Source organism: Rousettus aegyptiacus, unplaced genomic scaffold, assembly GCF_014176215.1.
Source record: "Rousettus aegyptiacus isolate mRouAeg1 unplaced genomic scaffold, mRouAeg1.p scaffold_m13_p_10, whole genome shotgun sequence".
Classification (NCBI taxonomy): domain Eukaryota; kingdom Metazoa; phylum Chordata; class Mammalia; order Chiroptera; family Pteropodidae; genus Rousettus; species Rousettus aegyptiacus.
Genome location: NW_023416285.1, coordinates 23215807 through 23234506, shown reverse-complemented (window position 1 = coordinate 23234506; position 18700 = coordinate 23215807). Strand labels below are relative to the sequence as shown.

General features: G+C 35.6%; 1 protein-coding gene across 1 annotated transcript in view; it reads left to right on the top strand.

Moving 5' to 3' along the window:
* Nucleotides 1-3652: 3652 nt before the first annotated feature.
* The window catches only part of RFC1 (replication factor C subunit 1), a 64732-nt gene continuing 49684 nt past the window's right edge, over nucleotides 3653-18700 (top strand). Inside the window, 5 exon segments of the mRNA XM_016124281.2 lie at nucleotides 3653-3673; nucleotides 3675-3869; nucleotides 14443-14571; nucleotides 16866-16941; nucleotides 18458-18580. Coding sequence (XP_015979767.2) covers nucleotides 3653-3673; nucleotides 3675-3869; nucleotides 14443-14571; nucleotides 16866-16941; nucleotides 18458-18580 — 544 coding nt within the window.

The following is an 18700-nucleotide window of genomic DNA, read 5'->3' as shown; positions in this document are numbered from 1 at the left end:
AAAGGGCACACAGGGATTTTGGGGGTGCTATAAGCATTTTATTTCTTGATTTGGATAGTGGTTAAATAGTGTTTGCTTTAAAATATCTTACTCAGTCACGTATTTATGTTTTATGCACAATTCTGAATGTACGTTATATTTTGCAGTAGAATTTTTTAAAGAGAAAGTGTGAGACGGTACATTGATATCTATATAGTATTGTTTCCAAAAAGAAACTAAAGTAACAAAATTCACAAGCAATCTCAATTTTGGGGGGAAATGAAATAACTATATTTAAGGCAATGAATTTTTACATATACTATATGTATTAGTATCATTACATATTCTTATATATCAAATTGGTCTCTTAAAAGATGTGCATTGTTCGGGAAAGGATTATTTAAAACTGAGGCAAAATCAGAGAAATAAAGGTCTTATACAAATAGAAAACACTGACCTTAAAAATTTATAAATGATGAAATATATACAAAACATTTTTTTCCTAAACATTTAAAAGATAGAAGTTAACCATTTGTGTTAGCAATTAAAATACTGGTGGAACTTCAAATAAAAGTAATAAACCTATTTGCTTTCTCAATACTAATTTTACTACTTATACTAATTCTGCCAATCATAGCAACCACATATAATATTCTTCCATAAAAAGTAAAAACGACAAATTGATTTATAACTAAATCAAGTTTTCTGAACTGTGAGAAAAATCATCAGGGAACGAGAGTTTTGTTTGAAAAATAGTTAAAAATAATCCGTAATATATTCAACTTGTATTCTTTGCCATCCATACTAACATACATAAAAGATAAAAACTCAAGTTATGAATGAATTCATAGCCGAAGTATAGTTTTAACTAGGGTCTACAAACGATTCTCCCTTTGATGGAGCTAGCATTGTGATCACCACTCATATTCCCTCTACATACTAAGTATAACACAGAAAGGAAAGCACGAATGTCACAATAACCATATTAAACTATTGTTTATAGGCGAGAATACATTCATAACAATATATTTTCTGCCCCTCCTACTCCTATTTATCAAATGAACTCGAAATCACTTTGGGAACTTTGTACTGTAAAGATGGTTTAATAAAAACATTGGATTCTAAATCTAATAACAGAAAGTAAAAATTGTTGTTTATCAAAACAGTATGCAAAAACTTATAATTCATGTCTTCATATGTAAAATATATATAAAACATTTTTTTTCCGAAACATTTAAAAGATAGAAGTTAACCATTTGTGTTAGCAATTAAAATACTGGTGGAATTTCAAATAAAAGTAATAAACCTATTTGCTTTCTCAATACTAATTTTACTACTTATACTAATTCTGCCAATCATAGCAACCACATATAATATTTACAAAAGCAAGACATCCACATAGCTGTAATTTCATGTGCCTTTGTTACTACAGTAATCCCAAGAATCACATTATCCACTTTGCACTTGCTGGTTGATTTACTCAGAATTCATATATGAAGGTACATCTTTTTCTTTACAGCTTAAAATTTTTCTTGTTAGTGCTTTACATTATTTTTGGATATTTGGAGTTAATAAGCTGAAAAAAATTTTCATTATCCTTAGCTTAGAAAAAGCCTATAGCTGTATGTCCCTAGGCAAACTCACTATGCAAAAAAGGAATACATTCAAGATATTCAAAAATCTCAAGGACATGATTTATATTTTGAGAACATGACAATAACTGTCTTCCTAAACCAGATTAGAAGTCAACACATAATAAATGCAAAGGTCAAATATATTAAAATAAAATAGTACCTGATTTAAATTACTACTCAATTAGGAAGCATAATTAATATTCTCTGGTTAGAGACAATAAGATAACAGTGTTAGCTCTATCAGAGAGAGAATCGTTGATTGGCCACTAGCTAAAATTATACTTCAGCTATTAATTCTTTCATAATTTGAGTTTTTATCTTTTATGTATGGTATGGGTGGCTTTGAGTTCATCCTAATTGGAATATGTTGAGCTTCTTGAATGTCACCACATTTGGGGGGGTCTCCAGCCATGACCTTCAAATATTCTGTCTGTTAACCCCACTGGCCTGGGCAGGGTGCAGTCCCCCACCTCCTCCTCCAGAGATGGTGTTGTGAAGGAGTCTTATTGTGCTTTTGCTTGCTGGTGCTCCTTTTATTTCAAGAGTGGAAAGTACAACTTCCTCTTAGCCAGGCCCGTTTATTTAATTGGTGTAATGTTATTTTTATAGAGAGATTCATTATTGGATTCACTTATGGATCTATATAGGCAAAGATTTATTTGATGTGTCTGCTATGCACATTTTTCTAGGGAGTGGGTTAATAGTTTTTCTTGGTTACTTAAAAGATCTAATGACTCCACTTCTCCCCAATCAAGTATTTCTAAGCAAAATTAAGAAGTAGATCTATTCGTTTTTGGAACCATCTCCCTTGATAATACCTAGCCTTGTGTAATAAATAAATATTATTGTTGACTTAAAAATTATCTTCTTATGTGCCAGGAACGATTTCATAACAAGCCTAGGAGATAGTACTATTAATCATATTTTACAGATGAGGAAACTGAGGCATAGTAACTTGCCCAAGGTCACACAACTAGAATGTAGTGGGGCTGGGAATCCTAGCATACTGGCTTCAAAGGGACCCATACAATGAGGCCTTGTTCATGAGTAATAGTTACCTCCTTTGTATCAGTAGCTAGTGTCAGGTGGGGATTAAATGAGCTAAACTAGGCTAGTCCATAGTTGCAAGCCTGACACAGATTACAGCGAGCCTTTAATAAATACAAGCTCTCCATGCTTAACCATTGTTGTAGTCCAGAGGCTTTGCTATGCTTCATTGCAGAGATATTGGTGTTATACGGTGCAAGTCCTAGCAGCAGTGGGTGATTAAGAACTTGAAAGTCTGGGGAAGAGGCTGGAAACATTGCTCTTCCTACCAAACGCCTTAGGGTCTCATGTTTTTCTCTTAAAATTATATGCAAATGTCATCCTATTCCACAATCCCAGCGCTTATCTATTGATATAAAACTTTTTACTCCAAAAGCTTTGGAGATCATTGTTTTTCTATGAAGATGTACCTTGTTTATGGCTTGGCTTCACACACACCTATGTTTTTTAAGGAACTGAGCAGCGCAGGTTTGGGAATTTGAAGGTCTAGGTTCCTAGTCTGGTTTAGTTTTGGAATAAAGCTGAGCCCCTTAGCTTTTTTGAGCCTCTTATTTTTCGTTTGTAAAATAGAGTAGGTGGTGATGACTAGCTGATTTTATGTCTTTTTTTGCTCTGAAATTATACAACACAGAGATTGTCCTTTAGCCTAGTCATTTTCAAATCGTGAGTCTCCACTTGATAGTAAGTGAGGAGGGGGAGGGGAAGGGAGAGTCAGTGGGTCAAATATTGAAAAAAAAATTAAAATCAAAGTAAATACTGTTTGGTGAAACTCCCGTTTCAGCATAGATATTTAAACAGATGTGAAACGTACATCTAAAGTAAAAACATTCGAAAGCTACTGTGCGCAGTGCACCCTGCAGACGTGAAACCGGGAGGAAGCTGGTAAGCCCGCCTTTCGGAGGAATCCAATCTCGAAGCCTCCACTAGAGCGCCCCCACCCAAAGCCGAAGGCGCGACTCCGGGCGCGGACCACGGTCCCGTCGCTCCTCGCGATGGCTGCGGCCCGCCGGCATTCGGCGCCGCACGGGTGCCCACGTCGCACTTCCCGCCTCGGGCTGGGGAGCTGTGCGCTCCTTGACGTCATCACCGGGCGCCGCTGCCTCCACCTCCTTCTACTGCGAGGGAGAAGTTGTTGGCGCGAATGGATCTCGAGCCCCGGTAACGGATTCCCAGCCTGCCCGCCCGCGCCTTAAGACTTGGGCTGCGATGGTGAGTCCCAGGTGGAGGCTCTGCGGCTCCGGGGCTTGGAGAGTTTGCAGGCTGGGTGTGGACGGGGCACTCCTGCTATGGAGGGGTGGGGGAGGACGGCTGTGCGTGGCTCCGAAGGGGAGCCAAAGCGAAGAAGGGACCACAAACCGGGCATCGGTCGCGCAGCGTGTTTTTGGACCGCTGGTTCTGGCTCTCGGCGGTAGCCAGCGCACGGGGTATTTGGTGCTGCGCGGAAGTTTCACTTTTTTTCCCGCTCTTGGGGGGAAGGGAGGAGGAAAGAGTCATGAAAATGATTTTGGGGCGCAGCGGTAAAGTTTTCCACTTCAGTGTTGCCCCGAACCTCGGTTTAGGTCCCACTTAAAGCGTTTGAGTCCTGTTCCAGCTTTAGGGTCATACGAGAGAAGGATGTAACAAACTTTCCTTTCTTATAAATAAGTTATCTCAGGCCTTCAGCTTTTGTCATTAACAGCTCCACATGCACATCACATAGCTGTTTTGAGACCGAGGGCAAGGGGAGGATGTTTTATTTTGTTCAGGTGAGCTCACCGAAGTCAAAGGGTTAACATGATGTACCTGTGCGGCGCAGGAGGAGGGGCTGGAACCACTGGGAGTAGAAACAGATGTAATATTTGACAGCTGTCATCGCTCATCACTTGATGTTAAAATTTTAAAAATAAACCCTCAGTGCATAGTTCTACATCAAGCATTTAAATTAAGAGGGAAATTATGCAGGTCTATGTTTGAAATATTTAAAGGACAAGTTCTGATGTTCCATTAAGCCAGAATCCACTTAATAATTAGACATCATTTTTTTCATTCTTCAGCTTATTTTTCACAATGCCAGCATTCTGGGAGACAGGGTAGGAATTTTTATGCCAAATTGGGAAACTTTTGCAATTCTTGGTGTTCTCAAAGAAGGACGAAAAAATGATGGTAGCTACCTTGTTACCATGTATCTTCAGGTCAATATGTGAGTTGTTTGTTTTACATACCTTGTTTAAACTTCATAGCAATCCAGTTTTACAGATGGTAGAGGAGGTTTTCAGAGTTTAAACAGTTTCTCATACAACTAATAAATGGTCGAACTAGAATTAGAACTTAGTTTTTTTTGACCACGATATTATCCCACCTCCATGAAATGATCATAATTACATTTTGAACTTCAGGCACTATGCGATTTGGAGGCTTGAAGGTGAGGGAATGTTTTAGTCTTGCTCTGCCAATTTTGTGGTTTGGGGCAAGTAAATAGCTTAACTTAAATCTTGGTAAGCCTCCATTTTCTTCTGAAAGGGGAGCAAATACAGTTGCCTTGAATGATGGTCTTGAGGATTAAACAAGATAAAATATATGAAGCTTACATTTTGGTGCCTGGTATGTGGTAGGCATTATACGATCACATGCTACTAATGATCTAATTTTCATAGGAAGGACTCTTTATGGAACATTAGAGAGAGTCTGAGGGGCATCATAGATGCCACTGATATTATCAGTTACTACAAACAACAGCTTATATAGTCAACTTTCATTTGATCATTTTCACCTTAGGTATTTTAAATTTGGGGTCTTAGTTCATGGTGCAGATGAAAAATAAAGACTTTTTAAGAGAAGCAGTTGGAGTAAAATTGGTCAGTTTTGCTGTGTGTCAATAGGAAATAGTTAATCATTAATTAAGAATTTTAGATTATATTGGTATTTAATTTAATCTTTCTGTCTCTAGTACAAAAATTGGCAAAATCTTAAGACTAAAATTCTGTTCAACATATGTTTATTGAACATTTGTGCGCAAGTTATAGTTCAGTAGTCCTTAACGTTTGTTCGGGTCACACTTCCCTTTGATGATATGCTGCATGGTATGCAAATTTTCTGCCCACAGAAATGCTTTTGGGCTCATATAGGGGATTTACATATTTTCTGAAGCCCTTCCATATATGCAAGATTAACAACTTTTACCCTGGGAGCTGCATTTTTTCCAAATATTTTTCAATTAAAAGTTATCAATAAGAGAATAAAATACAATATCCACAAACTGTAAGACTATGCAGCCATTAAAAATGGGAAAACTTTGTGTCCTAATAAGAAACATTGTCATGATAATTCAGTGAAAAAAGTAAGGTGTAGGACAATGTGTAAAGTATGCTACTACTTTATATAGTAAAAGAGAGAAAAAAATATATACTTATTTGCTTGAAGATATATAAAATCTCACAGGAACACTGCACAAGGAATTAACTGATAACATTCGTTGCTTCCAAAAATGGAAAGTATGTGTCTGAGTGGCAAAGTAGGAGGGAGACTTGACCTTTTTGAATTTTGAACCTTGCGAATGTAATATCTATTAAAGGAAATGAAACAAAATTGAAAATAAAAATAATATAGGCATATCTCGTTTTGTTCTTAGCTTTATTGAGCTTCACAGATCCCCTCCCCCCCCCCCCCCTCCCCCCCCCCCCCCCCCCCGCCCCACACACACAAATCGAAGGCAGGACCCTCTACTGGCAAAAAGATTACATCTGGTTTTATTGTGATACTTGCTTTATTATAGTGGTCTGGAAACAAACCTGCAGTATCTCCAAGGTATACCTGTGAAAAAAGAAGTCATATAAACAATTTGGATTGCTGTGAGGATTTAATTCTTTGGTCAAAATGCAAATAAAACCTGAGAGATGCCATTTTTAAGAAGTCAGTATATATTATTCACTGGCTAGTATAATTATTGAAAATATACATAAAATTTAATTAAACACACTTAAGACTTTTCGAAGAGCTGTCAGGGAAGTCTGCATTGTAATCTGAGCTGCTTCATTGCCCCACTTTAGGTGACACCTTTCACATCTTAGTTTACTCTGTGGATGCTCCCCCTAGAGCAGTGCTGTGACCCTACTGTCTTGTAGCTTTTGCCATACATACTAGCGTTCATCCCCTAGTACCTCTCTGATCTCATCTCTCTGTTTTTCATTGGTGTTAAGCTGGTTCTGTCTTGGTTTTTATTCCTGTTATTACCTCTCCTTGGAATACACTTCCCCCAGATCCATGTAGGTCTGCCTTTTTCATTTAGATCTTAATCATTACTTCCTCAGAGCTTTTGTCATTGCTAAGAAATCCAAGGTCATGAATATTTATGCTTATGTTTTCTTCTAAGAGTTTTATAGTTTTAGCTCTTAGGGGTAGGATTTTGATTCATTTTTAAATTAATTTTTGTATATTGTATGAAGTAGGGGGTCTAAGTTTATTCTTTTGCATATCCAGTTGTCCTAGCAGCATTTGCAGACTTTTTTTCCCCATTGAATTATTTTGGCTTCCTTGTCAAAAATCAGTTGACCATTTAGTGTATTGACTATTAAGATTCTATCTGTGAAGTGTGTTAATGACAATTTCTGCTTGTGGATTTGGTCAAATATATATTGGATATTAAACAGAAATGCATTTTTTTTTGATACTCTCAAAATAGAGACATAAAACTGAAATAGAATATTTTGGCAACCACTCTGCTGAGCACTGCAGTACTTTGACATGAAATTCTGTACTCTTCAAAGATAAATTAACAGTGATATAATTTACATTCTTTTTGCATTCCGTAGGCAGATATTACTTATTTGTTAATTGGGGCCATCAGCAGTAGAAAGAATTAGAACTATTTGGTTATACTCCAGAGTAAATATATATCAGCTTTTGTACTTTAACCTTCTAAAACTAAAGGTTATTATAATAGTTTATCTGTGTAGGTTCAGGAGGACTTATTGCCAAAATTTTTATCTCTTACTACTGGTATATTTATAACCAGTCAAGTAGGAAACATCTTAGTATGGGTAATGAACTTTAAAAATGTTTTCTGGGTACTTGGCGAAGTCTGGTACTTTGTCTTGGCATAGTTAAAATCAAATTTGTGCCGCCTCATAGGCAGTGTGTCTCTCTTTAACAGTGTTGTAGTATTGTTAGTTACACCTTAGGGTAGGAAAATGCAAGAAGACTTTTTTTGCTTAATTTAAGAGAATCTTAAATTTCAAAACTTTTATTAGAGAATGTCTTTTTAATTTTATTATTAGTTTTAAGTATACAGTCCATTGGTTAGACATTTATATAGTTTATAAAGCGATCCCCCTAATTGCTCTTTCTCTCCTTTCTGTCTGTATCTAGCCATTACATTAATGCTGACTGCATTCCCTGTGCAGTGCTCCCCTTCCCCATGACCATCTATCAGCTCCTAATTTGTACTTCTTTAACACTTCACCCCATTCTCCCAGTCCCCCAACCTCCCTCCCCTCTGGCCATCCCCAGATTGTCCTCTATATTTGTTAGTCTATTTTCTATTAGTTTGTTCGTTTTGCTCCTTAGATTCCACATACAAGTGAAATCACATGGTATTTATCTTTGACTTATTTCACTGAGCATAACAACCTCTAGGTCCATCCTTGTTGTTGCAAATGGTAGGATTCCATTTTTTTTTTTTAATGGCTGAGTAATATTCCATTGTATATATGAACCATAACTTCTTTATCCAATCATCTATCGATGGGCTTTTAGATTGCTTCCATATCTTGGCTATTATATATTGTGCTGCCATGAATATAGGGGTTCATAGATCTTTATGAATTATTGTTTTGGTTTTCTTTAGATAAATACCCAGAAGTGCAATTGCTGGGTCAAAAGGTATATCCATTTTTAATTTTTTGAGGAACCTCCATACTGTTTTCCATAGCGGCTGTACCAATTTACAATCCCACCAACAATGTACGAGGGTTCCCTTTCCTCCAAATCCTTGCCCAAACTTGTTGTGTTTTGATTTATTGATGATAGCCATTCTGACAGGTCTGAGGTGATATCTCATCGTGGTTTTAATTTGCATTTCTCTGATAATTAGTGACCTTGAGCATCTTTTCATATGTCTATTGGCCATCTGTATTTCTTCTTCGGAGAAATATCTGTTCAGGCCTTCTGCCCATTTTTTAATTTGATCATTTGGTTTATATTGTTGAGTTGTTAGAGAATGTTTTGTTGGCATTCTCAATTTTCTCATTTGTGAATTGAAGTTTAAAAAACTTCATAGGGTTTTGTGAATTAGATAAGTTAATATTTTTACGCTGCTTAAATCATTGCTTGAAACATAATAAGCATTATGTAAGAATTTGTTAAATAAGTATTTAAATGAAACCCTGAATCAGGACAATGGCAATGGAAATAGAGGGAAGAGGACAGCAATACTTGGGAGATAGGTTAGGTGGGAGGTCAGAGTAGAGAGGAAAGCTGGTACCCATTTTTCTGTTTTGAGCGAATGGTGGTACTCTGCATTGAGATGGGAAATAAAAGAAGAGAAGTCACAGGAATATGAACTTAGTTTTGGATGATTTAAAGGCACATCTGGGGCATTTGGACAGAGATGTAACCGGCAGACTACATGGATAAGGAGCTCAGAAGATGTCCAGAGTGTTCAAACGACTGGTGTGGTTAGTGAAAAGACCACCCACTTTGTTTCCTTGGTGTACATTTTGGCATATTTTAGTAGATAGGCAACCTATTATTGACAACTTCCTACGGTAGCATATAGGCTCTGCAAAGATAGGGGCCACAAGAATAGGGTACTGCTGTGTAGTGCCTGGCACATGGTAGACTTGCAATAAATATTTAATGAATGAATAAGTACAAATAAACTTTGTATTTCAAAAAAAACTAGAATGTAAAACTTACTGGTATGAAATGCTTCAATTATCCCAATTATTAAGGTATGAAGAATTTATTTTAAACCTAAATTAGATAATTATTTTCTATTTTCCATTTAATTTAGCCAGTGTTGTTTTTATATTTTGGATCAGGTACCTGAAAACTTTCTGTGATGCAGTATTTCATTGAGAGAGTAGTTTAAGGCTCGTATGATACAAATATTATGACTTCAGAATCTCCTTGACACAGCTAAGAATGAAAATTGTTATTTCGTTATCATGGGAGCATCCTCTTATGTGAATTGAATGGATCGCAGAGCCAGTGGGGAACTAGTTTCTATTCCCTGTAATCGCCATGATCATCTAGTGCGATTTCTATTCCTAGGCAGTGTTATATTTTGTCTGTTCTTTATTTTCTGTGCTCTGTGTTATTTTTTAAAGACAAAAGACCAAGAACAGAAAGTGGAATGGGAGTGCCTGTTTTATTTATTCCAAGCACTAAGAATAGTTCTTGGCATGTAGAAGGCTCTAACTAAATATTTGTTGAGCGAATAAATGAATGATTGAAGGAATTTGATGTAGGCCCTTAAAATTCTTTCTAGCTAGAACTTGTTATTGTTCCAAGATTTTTCAGACCACACTTCTTCACTCATCAGAATCTTCCTTAGAGAAAGAAGTTCTTGAGGCTTGTGCTAGACTTTGCTGTATCGTTAATGTAGATTATATAGAAAGCTATTTAGACTTCTAAAAAAAAATTAACTTCTTTGGCTAAAAATAAATTTAAAGAAGAGGAAGAATCCTACTAAAAGTGAAAGTATTTTGGTTTTTGTGGCCACAATAGAGTACTATGATAAGAGTACCATATCACAAGGATCAATTATAGATAAATTTTAATAATTCATATCAGAAATAATACACAGTATATGTTAGTTTAATACCCACTTAAAATTTCTTAAAACAAAAAACAATAGGTAAAGTCATAGGAAAATTAAGCCCAATTAAAAGTTTTTTTCGATATACCATCTTTAAAAACAAATCTACCATGAATTTTATTTTACATAATCAAGAACCTCTCAGAGCCCAGGTGTGATGGTCAGTGACCTTGAAAATAACTGCTCCTGTCTACGTGTTTACTTATCTGAGATGCTGGCCCTGTACTTGAAATACAGTGGTGAGTAAGATAGACAAGCTTGCCATATGGAACTTAAAGCAATATATTCAAACTTAGATTTTTATAAATATGAAAAGTATCTCCTACAACTCATTTTAGGGCCTATGTCAGATGTTGGTTTCTTTAGGAAGTTGTCCCTGAGGCTCATGTGTCCCTCAGGTGCTCATGGTGCTCTTATACTCTTGTGATTAGCTCTCTCTTAATACTGTTTTGTATTTAATTCATTATATACTAATTTATCTTCCAGGTAGCTTCATGAGGGTATTTTCTTGTTTCCGAAGTCCCTGGCACAGTGACTGTAAGCATACAAGGATCGATTGTATCAGGAATGACAAGAGGGGAAAGGCCACGTTACTAGTTTTTGGATATGGCTACTTTTGCATAGATCTTTAGAGTTACAGAAAAACTGAAGAGACAGTCATGGTCAAGTGGAAAACTATGAAAGATTTGGAGTCAGGACCAGATATCATTCCGGAGGTTTTTGGTGTGTCACCTCTAATCCTCATAGGGATTGTGTGAGGCAGGTGGCCACATGAGGAAAGAAAAGGAGCAGAGAAGTCATTACTTCAACCCAGGTGTTCAATTAGTGAGTGGCAAAACTGACAGAAGACCTATATTTTTCTGACCTACTATCATTCTGTTTGCCTCGTTTACCTTTTAGGATCATCAAGAGAAATCTATGTCCAGTAGTTGTAAATAAAATCATGAAAAACTTATTATTCATTAACTATCTCTGCTGAAATTTGTTTGAACTTTCATGTGATCTCTACCAAAAATCTTTTTCGTTCTTTGAACTGGCCTGTTTATTCAAGTAATAAAAGAAGAAAGAAAAAAGTAAGAGTTGATTACTGTTCTCTTTTTGTTTCCCCAAATTAAAGTATCTTTATTTCTTTTACAATTATTGTGACAAAGGGTATGCACATTTAAAATTTTGATAAATATTGCTGGATTGTCCTCTGGAAAGGCTATACCAGTTTTTTTATCAGTAGTGTAGGGTGTGAGCATCTGTTTTCCCATGTTCTTGACAAATATAGGCATTTTTAATCCTTTTTTTTTTTAAGAGAAAAATAATTACATTTTAATTTATCTTTATTATTTGTGAAGTCGAGCATCTTTTATTATGTTGGTTGAATATTTGCATTTCTTTTATTATTTGCCAACTAATAGCCTTACTTTTCTACTAGATTATTTTTTATTGATTGGTAGGAACCCTGTTATATATAATATATGTTGTAGATATTTTTGAGTTAGTTGCTTGTATTTCAACTCTGTTATGGCATCTTTTGTTTTATTTTTATGTAGTCAAATCTGTCTTTAAGGAATGGTTTCTAGCCTTGATGTTTTTCTTAGACGGCCCCTTCCCTTTGCCAAGATTATAAAAGCAAATTTTAAAATTTATCCCCTTTTTTACTCATATGCTTAGCAAGAATTATTCCATACAGGTAAGGGTAGTGTTTAGATCTATTATTTGGGAATATAATTAGCTACTAGACTTGCTCTTCTACATTTCATGACATTTTTAAAAGACGAGTATTAGACAGGAAATGTTAATTGAAGATTAAGGTGAAGTTACGTTCTATAAAGTAAGGCTGAATTGGTGACCTTTGCCTTTTAGATGTTTATACACAAAGTGGTTGCTCACATTGAAGATAACACTAAAGGTATGTGTAAAATGACTTTCGTTCTGATTGATGAAAATTCTTGTCCAAAAGCTTAGATTTTTGGTGTATATTGAGTTAGATCAGGATGCTGTACTTTTTTAAAACACTTCTGCTGCCATCAGAATATAAGGCATGGGAAGTGTGGGACAGTAGGATAGAAGAAAGAGAAAGGGAAAGGGGAAGGAAAAGGAAAGGAATGCAAGTGGAATTACGTAGGGAGGAAAGGCTGAGGAGTGGCAGCATGATACAGACAAAAATCAGAAGAGTTCAATGTTACCTAAGCAATTCCACTTCCTTCCTGAATCGTGTTCGTGTTTGTTCTGCGGTTTTAAGCATTTATAGTTCTAAAACATTGAAAACCATCAGTGACTTTAACCTGATTATTAATCTTAAATTTCGGTATTTCCATGGTGTGTGTGCAGTGTGTGTGCGCGCGCGCACACATTTTAAACAATCACTGTTTGAATAATCACTGGGTAATTTCAAATGCGAAACTACAATGCAAAAGTTTCATTTCCTGCAGAAGCAATAGAGTGAGGACTTGTCAGCCTTAAACTCAGTTCTTTGTGAGTTATACCCAAGACCGTGGCTTTCTTTATCATCTCTCTTCTTTAGTACCTAACAACAAATGTTTCAGTATCATAGCTGAGGTATTCATCACAGAAACAGTATTTTTTAGACCTAGATTTTATTAAGATGGATTTATAGATTTGTGATTTTTCTGTAATATGAAATTTACAAAACAGGGTATGAAACCAGAGAAGTCAGTCTTTTTTTTTTTTGGCAAAACTTAACATGTGTGTTAAGTTTTGTAATGTGTGCCTCATTATCTGCTTTGTTTATTGGCTTAGTCCCAAAGCTATTTGTGTATGTGTATGTTTGCATAAAACACTTATTTGGGGTTTTTGACATTTTAAAGCATGACAATTACTGCCAGGCTCCAGGAAATAAAATTGTTAACTTTCTTATACTTGACAAAATACTTTTACAGGCATTTTCCTCACTACAATAGAGAGAAAGAGGTTGGAACAGGTAAAAAGGATTGAAAACTTAGAATTATAACCATCAAAGATAGGAAAAGGGAAAAAGTTACAACTAGCTCTTGAACCCAATTTTTTGGAATTCAGCCTAAGTTCTCATTATTCTGTTCCCTATACCCTTGCCTGTGAGCAGGGATAATTGTAAATGGACAGGTTTCAATGATACGAAGGGATAATAGTTCATACATGACGAGAAAGGAAGCTTTTTACTGAGCCAAAATTGTGATAAAAGCATAATTAATCCTCATAAATTATAAATATTCCCACTTTATTAATGAGAAAACAGACTCAAATAAATTAAATTGCCTAAGATCACACAGATAGAAGGCACTAGAAGCAGAGATCCAAACCAAGGCTTTTTGATTCAAAGATCTGTTCCCTTTTCTCTAAAATCTAAAAGGATAGGAAAGGGTATGTGTGGAAAGGGTAAGGAAAGTCAATAATTTTAATAATAAATTACATTTTAAATGTTTCAGTATAATTGATTTGAATCAATCATGGGGTGGTGGGTAGAGAAATTAAACAGAATATTGTAATGTTGGTTGTAAAAAAGCAACATTTTTTCTTCCGAATTTGGAAAACCCATATAAAGGAAAATAATGTCAAGGTTCTTCGTTATTCAAGTGATCAGGATTTTGACAGTTATTCTCTCAAACTAGAGTATAAATCCCATGGGCAAGGATTACATTCTTTCACTCTGTCTTCTCCTGTGCCTGGGATGGTGGGATGAGTATGTGCATGTATGATGAATAAACACCTGTTACTTCTTTAATAATTATGCTGTTGTTCACTTGCTTATTTTTGCCTTGTTTTGACCAAATTCTGAGAATTAATATTACTTTTCATTAGGCAAATCATTTTTAACTCAGGTAATTTTATCAGTCAACTTTTGCATACAAAAGGAATGTTGCTATACAGATTGAACTATGTCACTATGATGGAATTTCTCAGTAAACCAATGTGTGTATAGAGCTATCCCTTTTTACAATCGAAATTAGAATTTTGTGCAGTTATTATTTATTTATGAATCTCCTTACTTGCTTTTAGGATATTCGGAAATTCTTTGGGGTTATCCCAAGTGACAAGAAACCTGCGAGTGAAACAGTAAAGAAGAATGAGAAAACAAAGTCTGCTGAAGAAACATTCAAAACAAAGAAAGGAATAAAGGAAATCAAGGTCAGTTTTCTAAGTACAATTTAGAATTGTATGACAAGTTGAATAAAATCAGTTCCTAGACTTGATAGGACTCAAGGGAGCCTTAAGTAAATAAAAACTTTAGCTCATTTAGCAGAGGAAGAAGAAAAGTAATAAGGGGTAAGGTATTCACTTATTTCTAAATAATATGTCTTACAGCATTCACAGATTGATGCTTTCCTAAATTAGAGATGGAACACATTTTAGTTGTTAAAACTTTAAGACCAAAGTTTGCTTATAGAGATGAGTCCTATCCCCAGGTGAATGGTGTTGGACTTCTGGTTAGGGAAGGCTTTGGAGGAAAGTTTTATTTTGGGGGCAAGAGTTTTGCTATTTCATAACAAGGCTCATCTTCTGTAGGTAACCTCATATCCATATAAGACCTTACCAGAATAACCTTTAATGTTTATGTTTCTACCAACGTTCTGTTTATGATGATATACATATTCTCTTCAATGATAGAGGTTTTCTCTGTAACTCTTTTCTTCCTGAGACCATGCCAGAATCACCTTTAATGTTAATATTTCTACCAATATTCCCTTCCCAGCAGTCTAGGCTTTTTCTAGCATGCACCTCAAAACACCTCTGGCCTCCACCATTACCCAGTTCCAAAGCCACATTTATATTTTAGGAATCTGTTATAGCATACTCCACTTCTCAGTAACAAATCTGTATTAGTAAGGGTTATTAGAGAAACAGAACCAAGTGTGTGTGTGTGTGTGTGTGTGTGTGTGTGTGTGTGTGTGTGTAAAGAGATTTATTATAAAGAATCGATTCATATGATTATGGAGGCTAATAGAGACCAAGACCTACAGTTGGCAAGCTGGAACCCCAGGACAGCTGTAGTTCAAGTCTGAATAAGGCCTGTGAGCAAGGATTGCTGGCGTTGTGGTTTCATTCTGAAGGCTGACAGGCTTGACACCCAAGAAGAGCTGATGTTTCAGCTTGACAGCAGTCAGGAAGAATTCTTTTATATTTGGGAGAGAGTCAGCCTTTTGTTCTTTTCAGGCTTTCAACTTATTGGATGAGGCCCACCTTCATTAGGAAGAGCAATCTGCCTTATTCATTTTGTTGATTTAAACAGTAAACCCATTAAAACACCCTTATAGAAACACTCAAAATATCTGGGCACTTTTTAAATCAACACATAAAATCAACCGTCATAGGTTAAATTTTCTATTTGTATGTCTAGTTTTTTGGATTTACCTTAGAGAATGAGAATAATAGGGTAGGAACTTTTCATTCAGTTATATTCTTCTAAAAACTGTTATTTCTTTTAGCAGGCAGTACACTTTGCTGAAGCCATACTTCAGACTCTTGTATTCCTTGCGATGGGCAGCACCCGAAATCTTTGTTCACCTTAACTGAGCACTTAGAGTTGTTCCATGCATACATGTTTGAGGAAACAGCCCCAGACTTGGCTAAGTTTATTGACAGGATTTGGGACTCACCTTCTGTGATTCTCTTCTTTCTTGGATGCCCTCTTCTCTTACTGTTGAGTTATTGTAACTGATTGTAATTCTGTCCTTAGTTCAGTGGTGTATTTGAAGTATAATAGTTCATTAATCTGGTTTTCTTTCAGTTAGTTGATTATTTTTATGTTTTCAAAGTTTTATTGTAATTGCTGAAAACACATTCCTACCTTGTAACTGATTACAGTCAGTTTTTTCCTGTCTACTGTCTTGATGCTTTTTGAGAAAATTTGAATAGATTGGAAACATGATGTATAACTAAAAATTATAAACAGTCCCATTTGCCCTGATTTAATTTAGTTTGCTAACGGGCATTGGGTTGTGGGCTCATAACCCCTTAGCTTTTATTTCTATCTCTGTCATTTTCTGGAAGGACTTGCCTTGTAATATCTGACATCTTTTTACTCTTTGTTACACGTAAGATAGTGTTGAAAGCGGAGCTGAACAACTTTTATTTATTTATTATTTTTTATAATTCTTTCTTTCCTATCTAATGCAATTATTATCTGGCCTACTCCTTAACCTAAAAAGGGTATTACTAACATTTTAAGCTAGATAATTCTTTTAGTGTAGGACTGTCCTGTGCATTGTAGGATGTTTAGTAGCATTCCTGGTCTACCCATTAGATACCAGTAAATCACCACTCCCACCCCTCCCTTTCCCCAGTTATGACAAGTAAAAATGTCTCCTGGATGCAGAATTTCCTCTAGTTGTCTGAGAATGTCTGAGCCTGAGTAATGAGGGAAACAAACAGCTAAGTTATATAGGCTTCTTTGTGTTCTAATTATACTGTGATGTTTATAGGTAAATAGTTCTTGTAAAGAAGATGACTCTAAACAGAAGCAACCAAACAAGAAAAAGAGGGTCATCTATGATTCAGGTAATATTTCTTCTGAGGGCTTTTAAAGTTTTAAAATTATTTTCAATACTTTAGAACAGAGGTTTTCAAACTGATCTTCTGAGACACACAGCTATCTATGACGGTAATAGATGCTGTGCGAAGAGAGCTGTATGCTCAAATAAAGTTGAAAACGATTTTACTATCCTGCAGAATTCACCAGAGCCTAAACATGTTAATGTATTAAAGATTTTCTCAGAGAGGGATATGGTATAGAGCATGTCTCAAACTTACTTTGAATATGTTATATTTATTATTAAAAATATTCATGTCACCTTCCTCTCCAGCTGAGGTTCTTGGAAACTGAACTTGAAAAAATAATGCCTTAGAATATTGCTTTAGAAACAAATTTAAAATTTAATTTTTGTGTTTTCAGTCTGGTTCTTTTTTGTTGTGTTTAAAATAGGACAAACAATCGAAAAACTTTTCTAATATAGTTTTAAGATAGGGAACAGGAATTTTTATGTTTGCCTTTTATGATATGATAAAATAATGGTAGAATTCAGAAAGTTTTAGGGTTTCCTTTTGTAGAGAAAATCCATCTTGTGTGAATTCTTAAAAATACAACCTAAGGAAGCATTTATAGATTGTTAGGATTTTGACAGTGATAGCAAATTTTCTGACTCAATTCTAAAAGTACTTGCATGTTTCTCATGAATCTTTTACTGTTGTATACTGTAAGGAATTTGAGAGAAGCACGTATCTTCAGTTTTCAGGAATTTCCATATTTTGGGAAACTGGAAGTTTAATTATTTAACACAATTTAGAATGAGACTGGATTTCTCAATGCGTGGCGAAGAGGAAGGACACTAAAGTTATATGCCAGGCACTATACTAGGTCTTTACATTTTGTCCTGCATTGTATTTAAGTGCCCTAATTCTTGGGACATGTGAATTGTTAGTTTACATGGCAAAGGGAAATTAAAGTTATGGGTGACATTAAAGTGGCTATTCAAATGACCTCAAAATAGTTAATCTCGGTTTATCTGAGTGGGCCCAATGTATTCACAAGGAACAGGGAAGCAGGATAAGAGAGAGACTGATTATGGAAGCAGTCAGAGAAACAGAGAGATGGCCGCATGAGAAGGACTTTGGCTGGTGTTGCTGGCTTTGAAGGTGGAGGAAGGGGGCCATGCGACAAGGAATGCAGTCACCGGAAACCGGAAAAGGAAAGGAAATAGATTCTTTCCTAGAGTATTTAGAAAGGAACTCAGTTCTGCTGACTCTTGATTTTAGCCCAGTGAGACTCCTATCAGATTTCTGATCTACAGACTGTAAGATAAAAAATGTGTGTTATTTTAAGCCATTAAGTTTGCGATGATTTGTGGCAATAGAAAACTAATACAAAGGCTTAGCACTGGGTAGAAGTAACCTGTGAGAACTGCAGAAGGGATATGCTTCCAAGGGGCCTTGAAGAATTGTTTAACATTAACCACTTTAAAAACATACTGAATTATATTTCTTTCAAAGTTTTGTTTTATTTTCCTCTCATGTGCAGATTCAGAATCAGAGGAGACAGTGCAGGTAAAAAATGCCAAAAAGGAACCAGAAAAATTGTCATTGTCTCCTAAACCTAGTAAAATTATACGGAATGATCCTGTTACATACATTTCAGAAACAGGTAAGGGCACTCGAGATCTCTAATGTTTTAGAGAGAAGCAGTGTGTGTCCTTGTGCTTCTCATTGGTGTCTAAATGTACCTTCTTCACTGCGAATTGAATTAATTGCTTTTTTGCTGTGT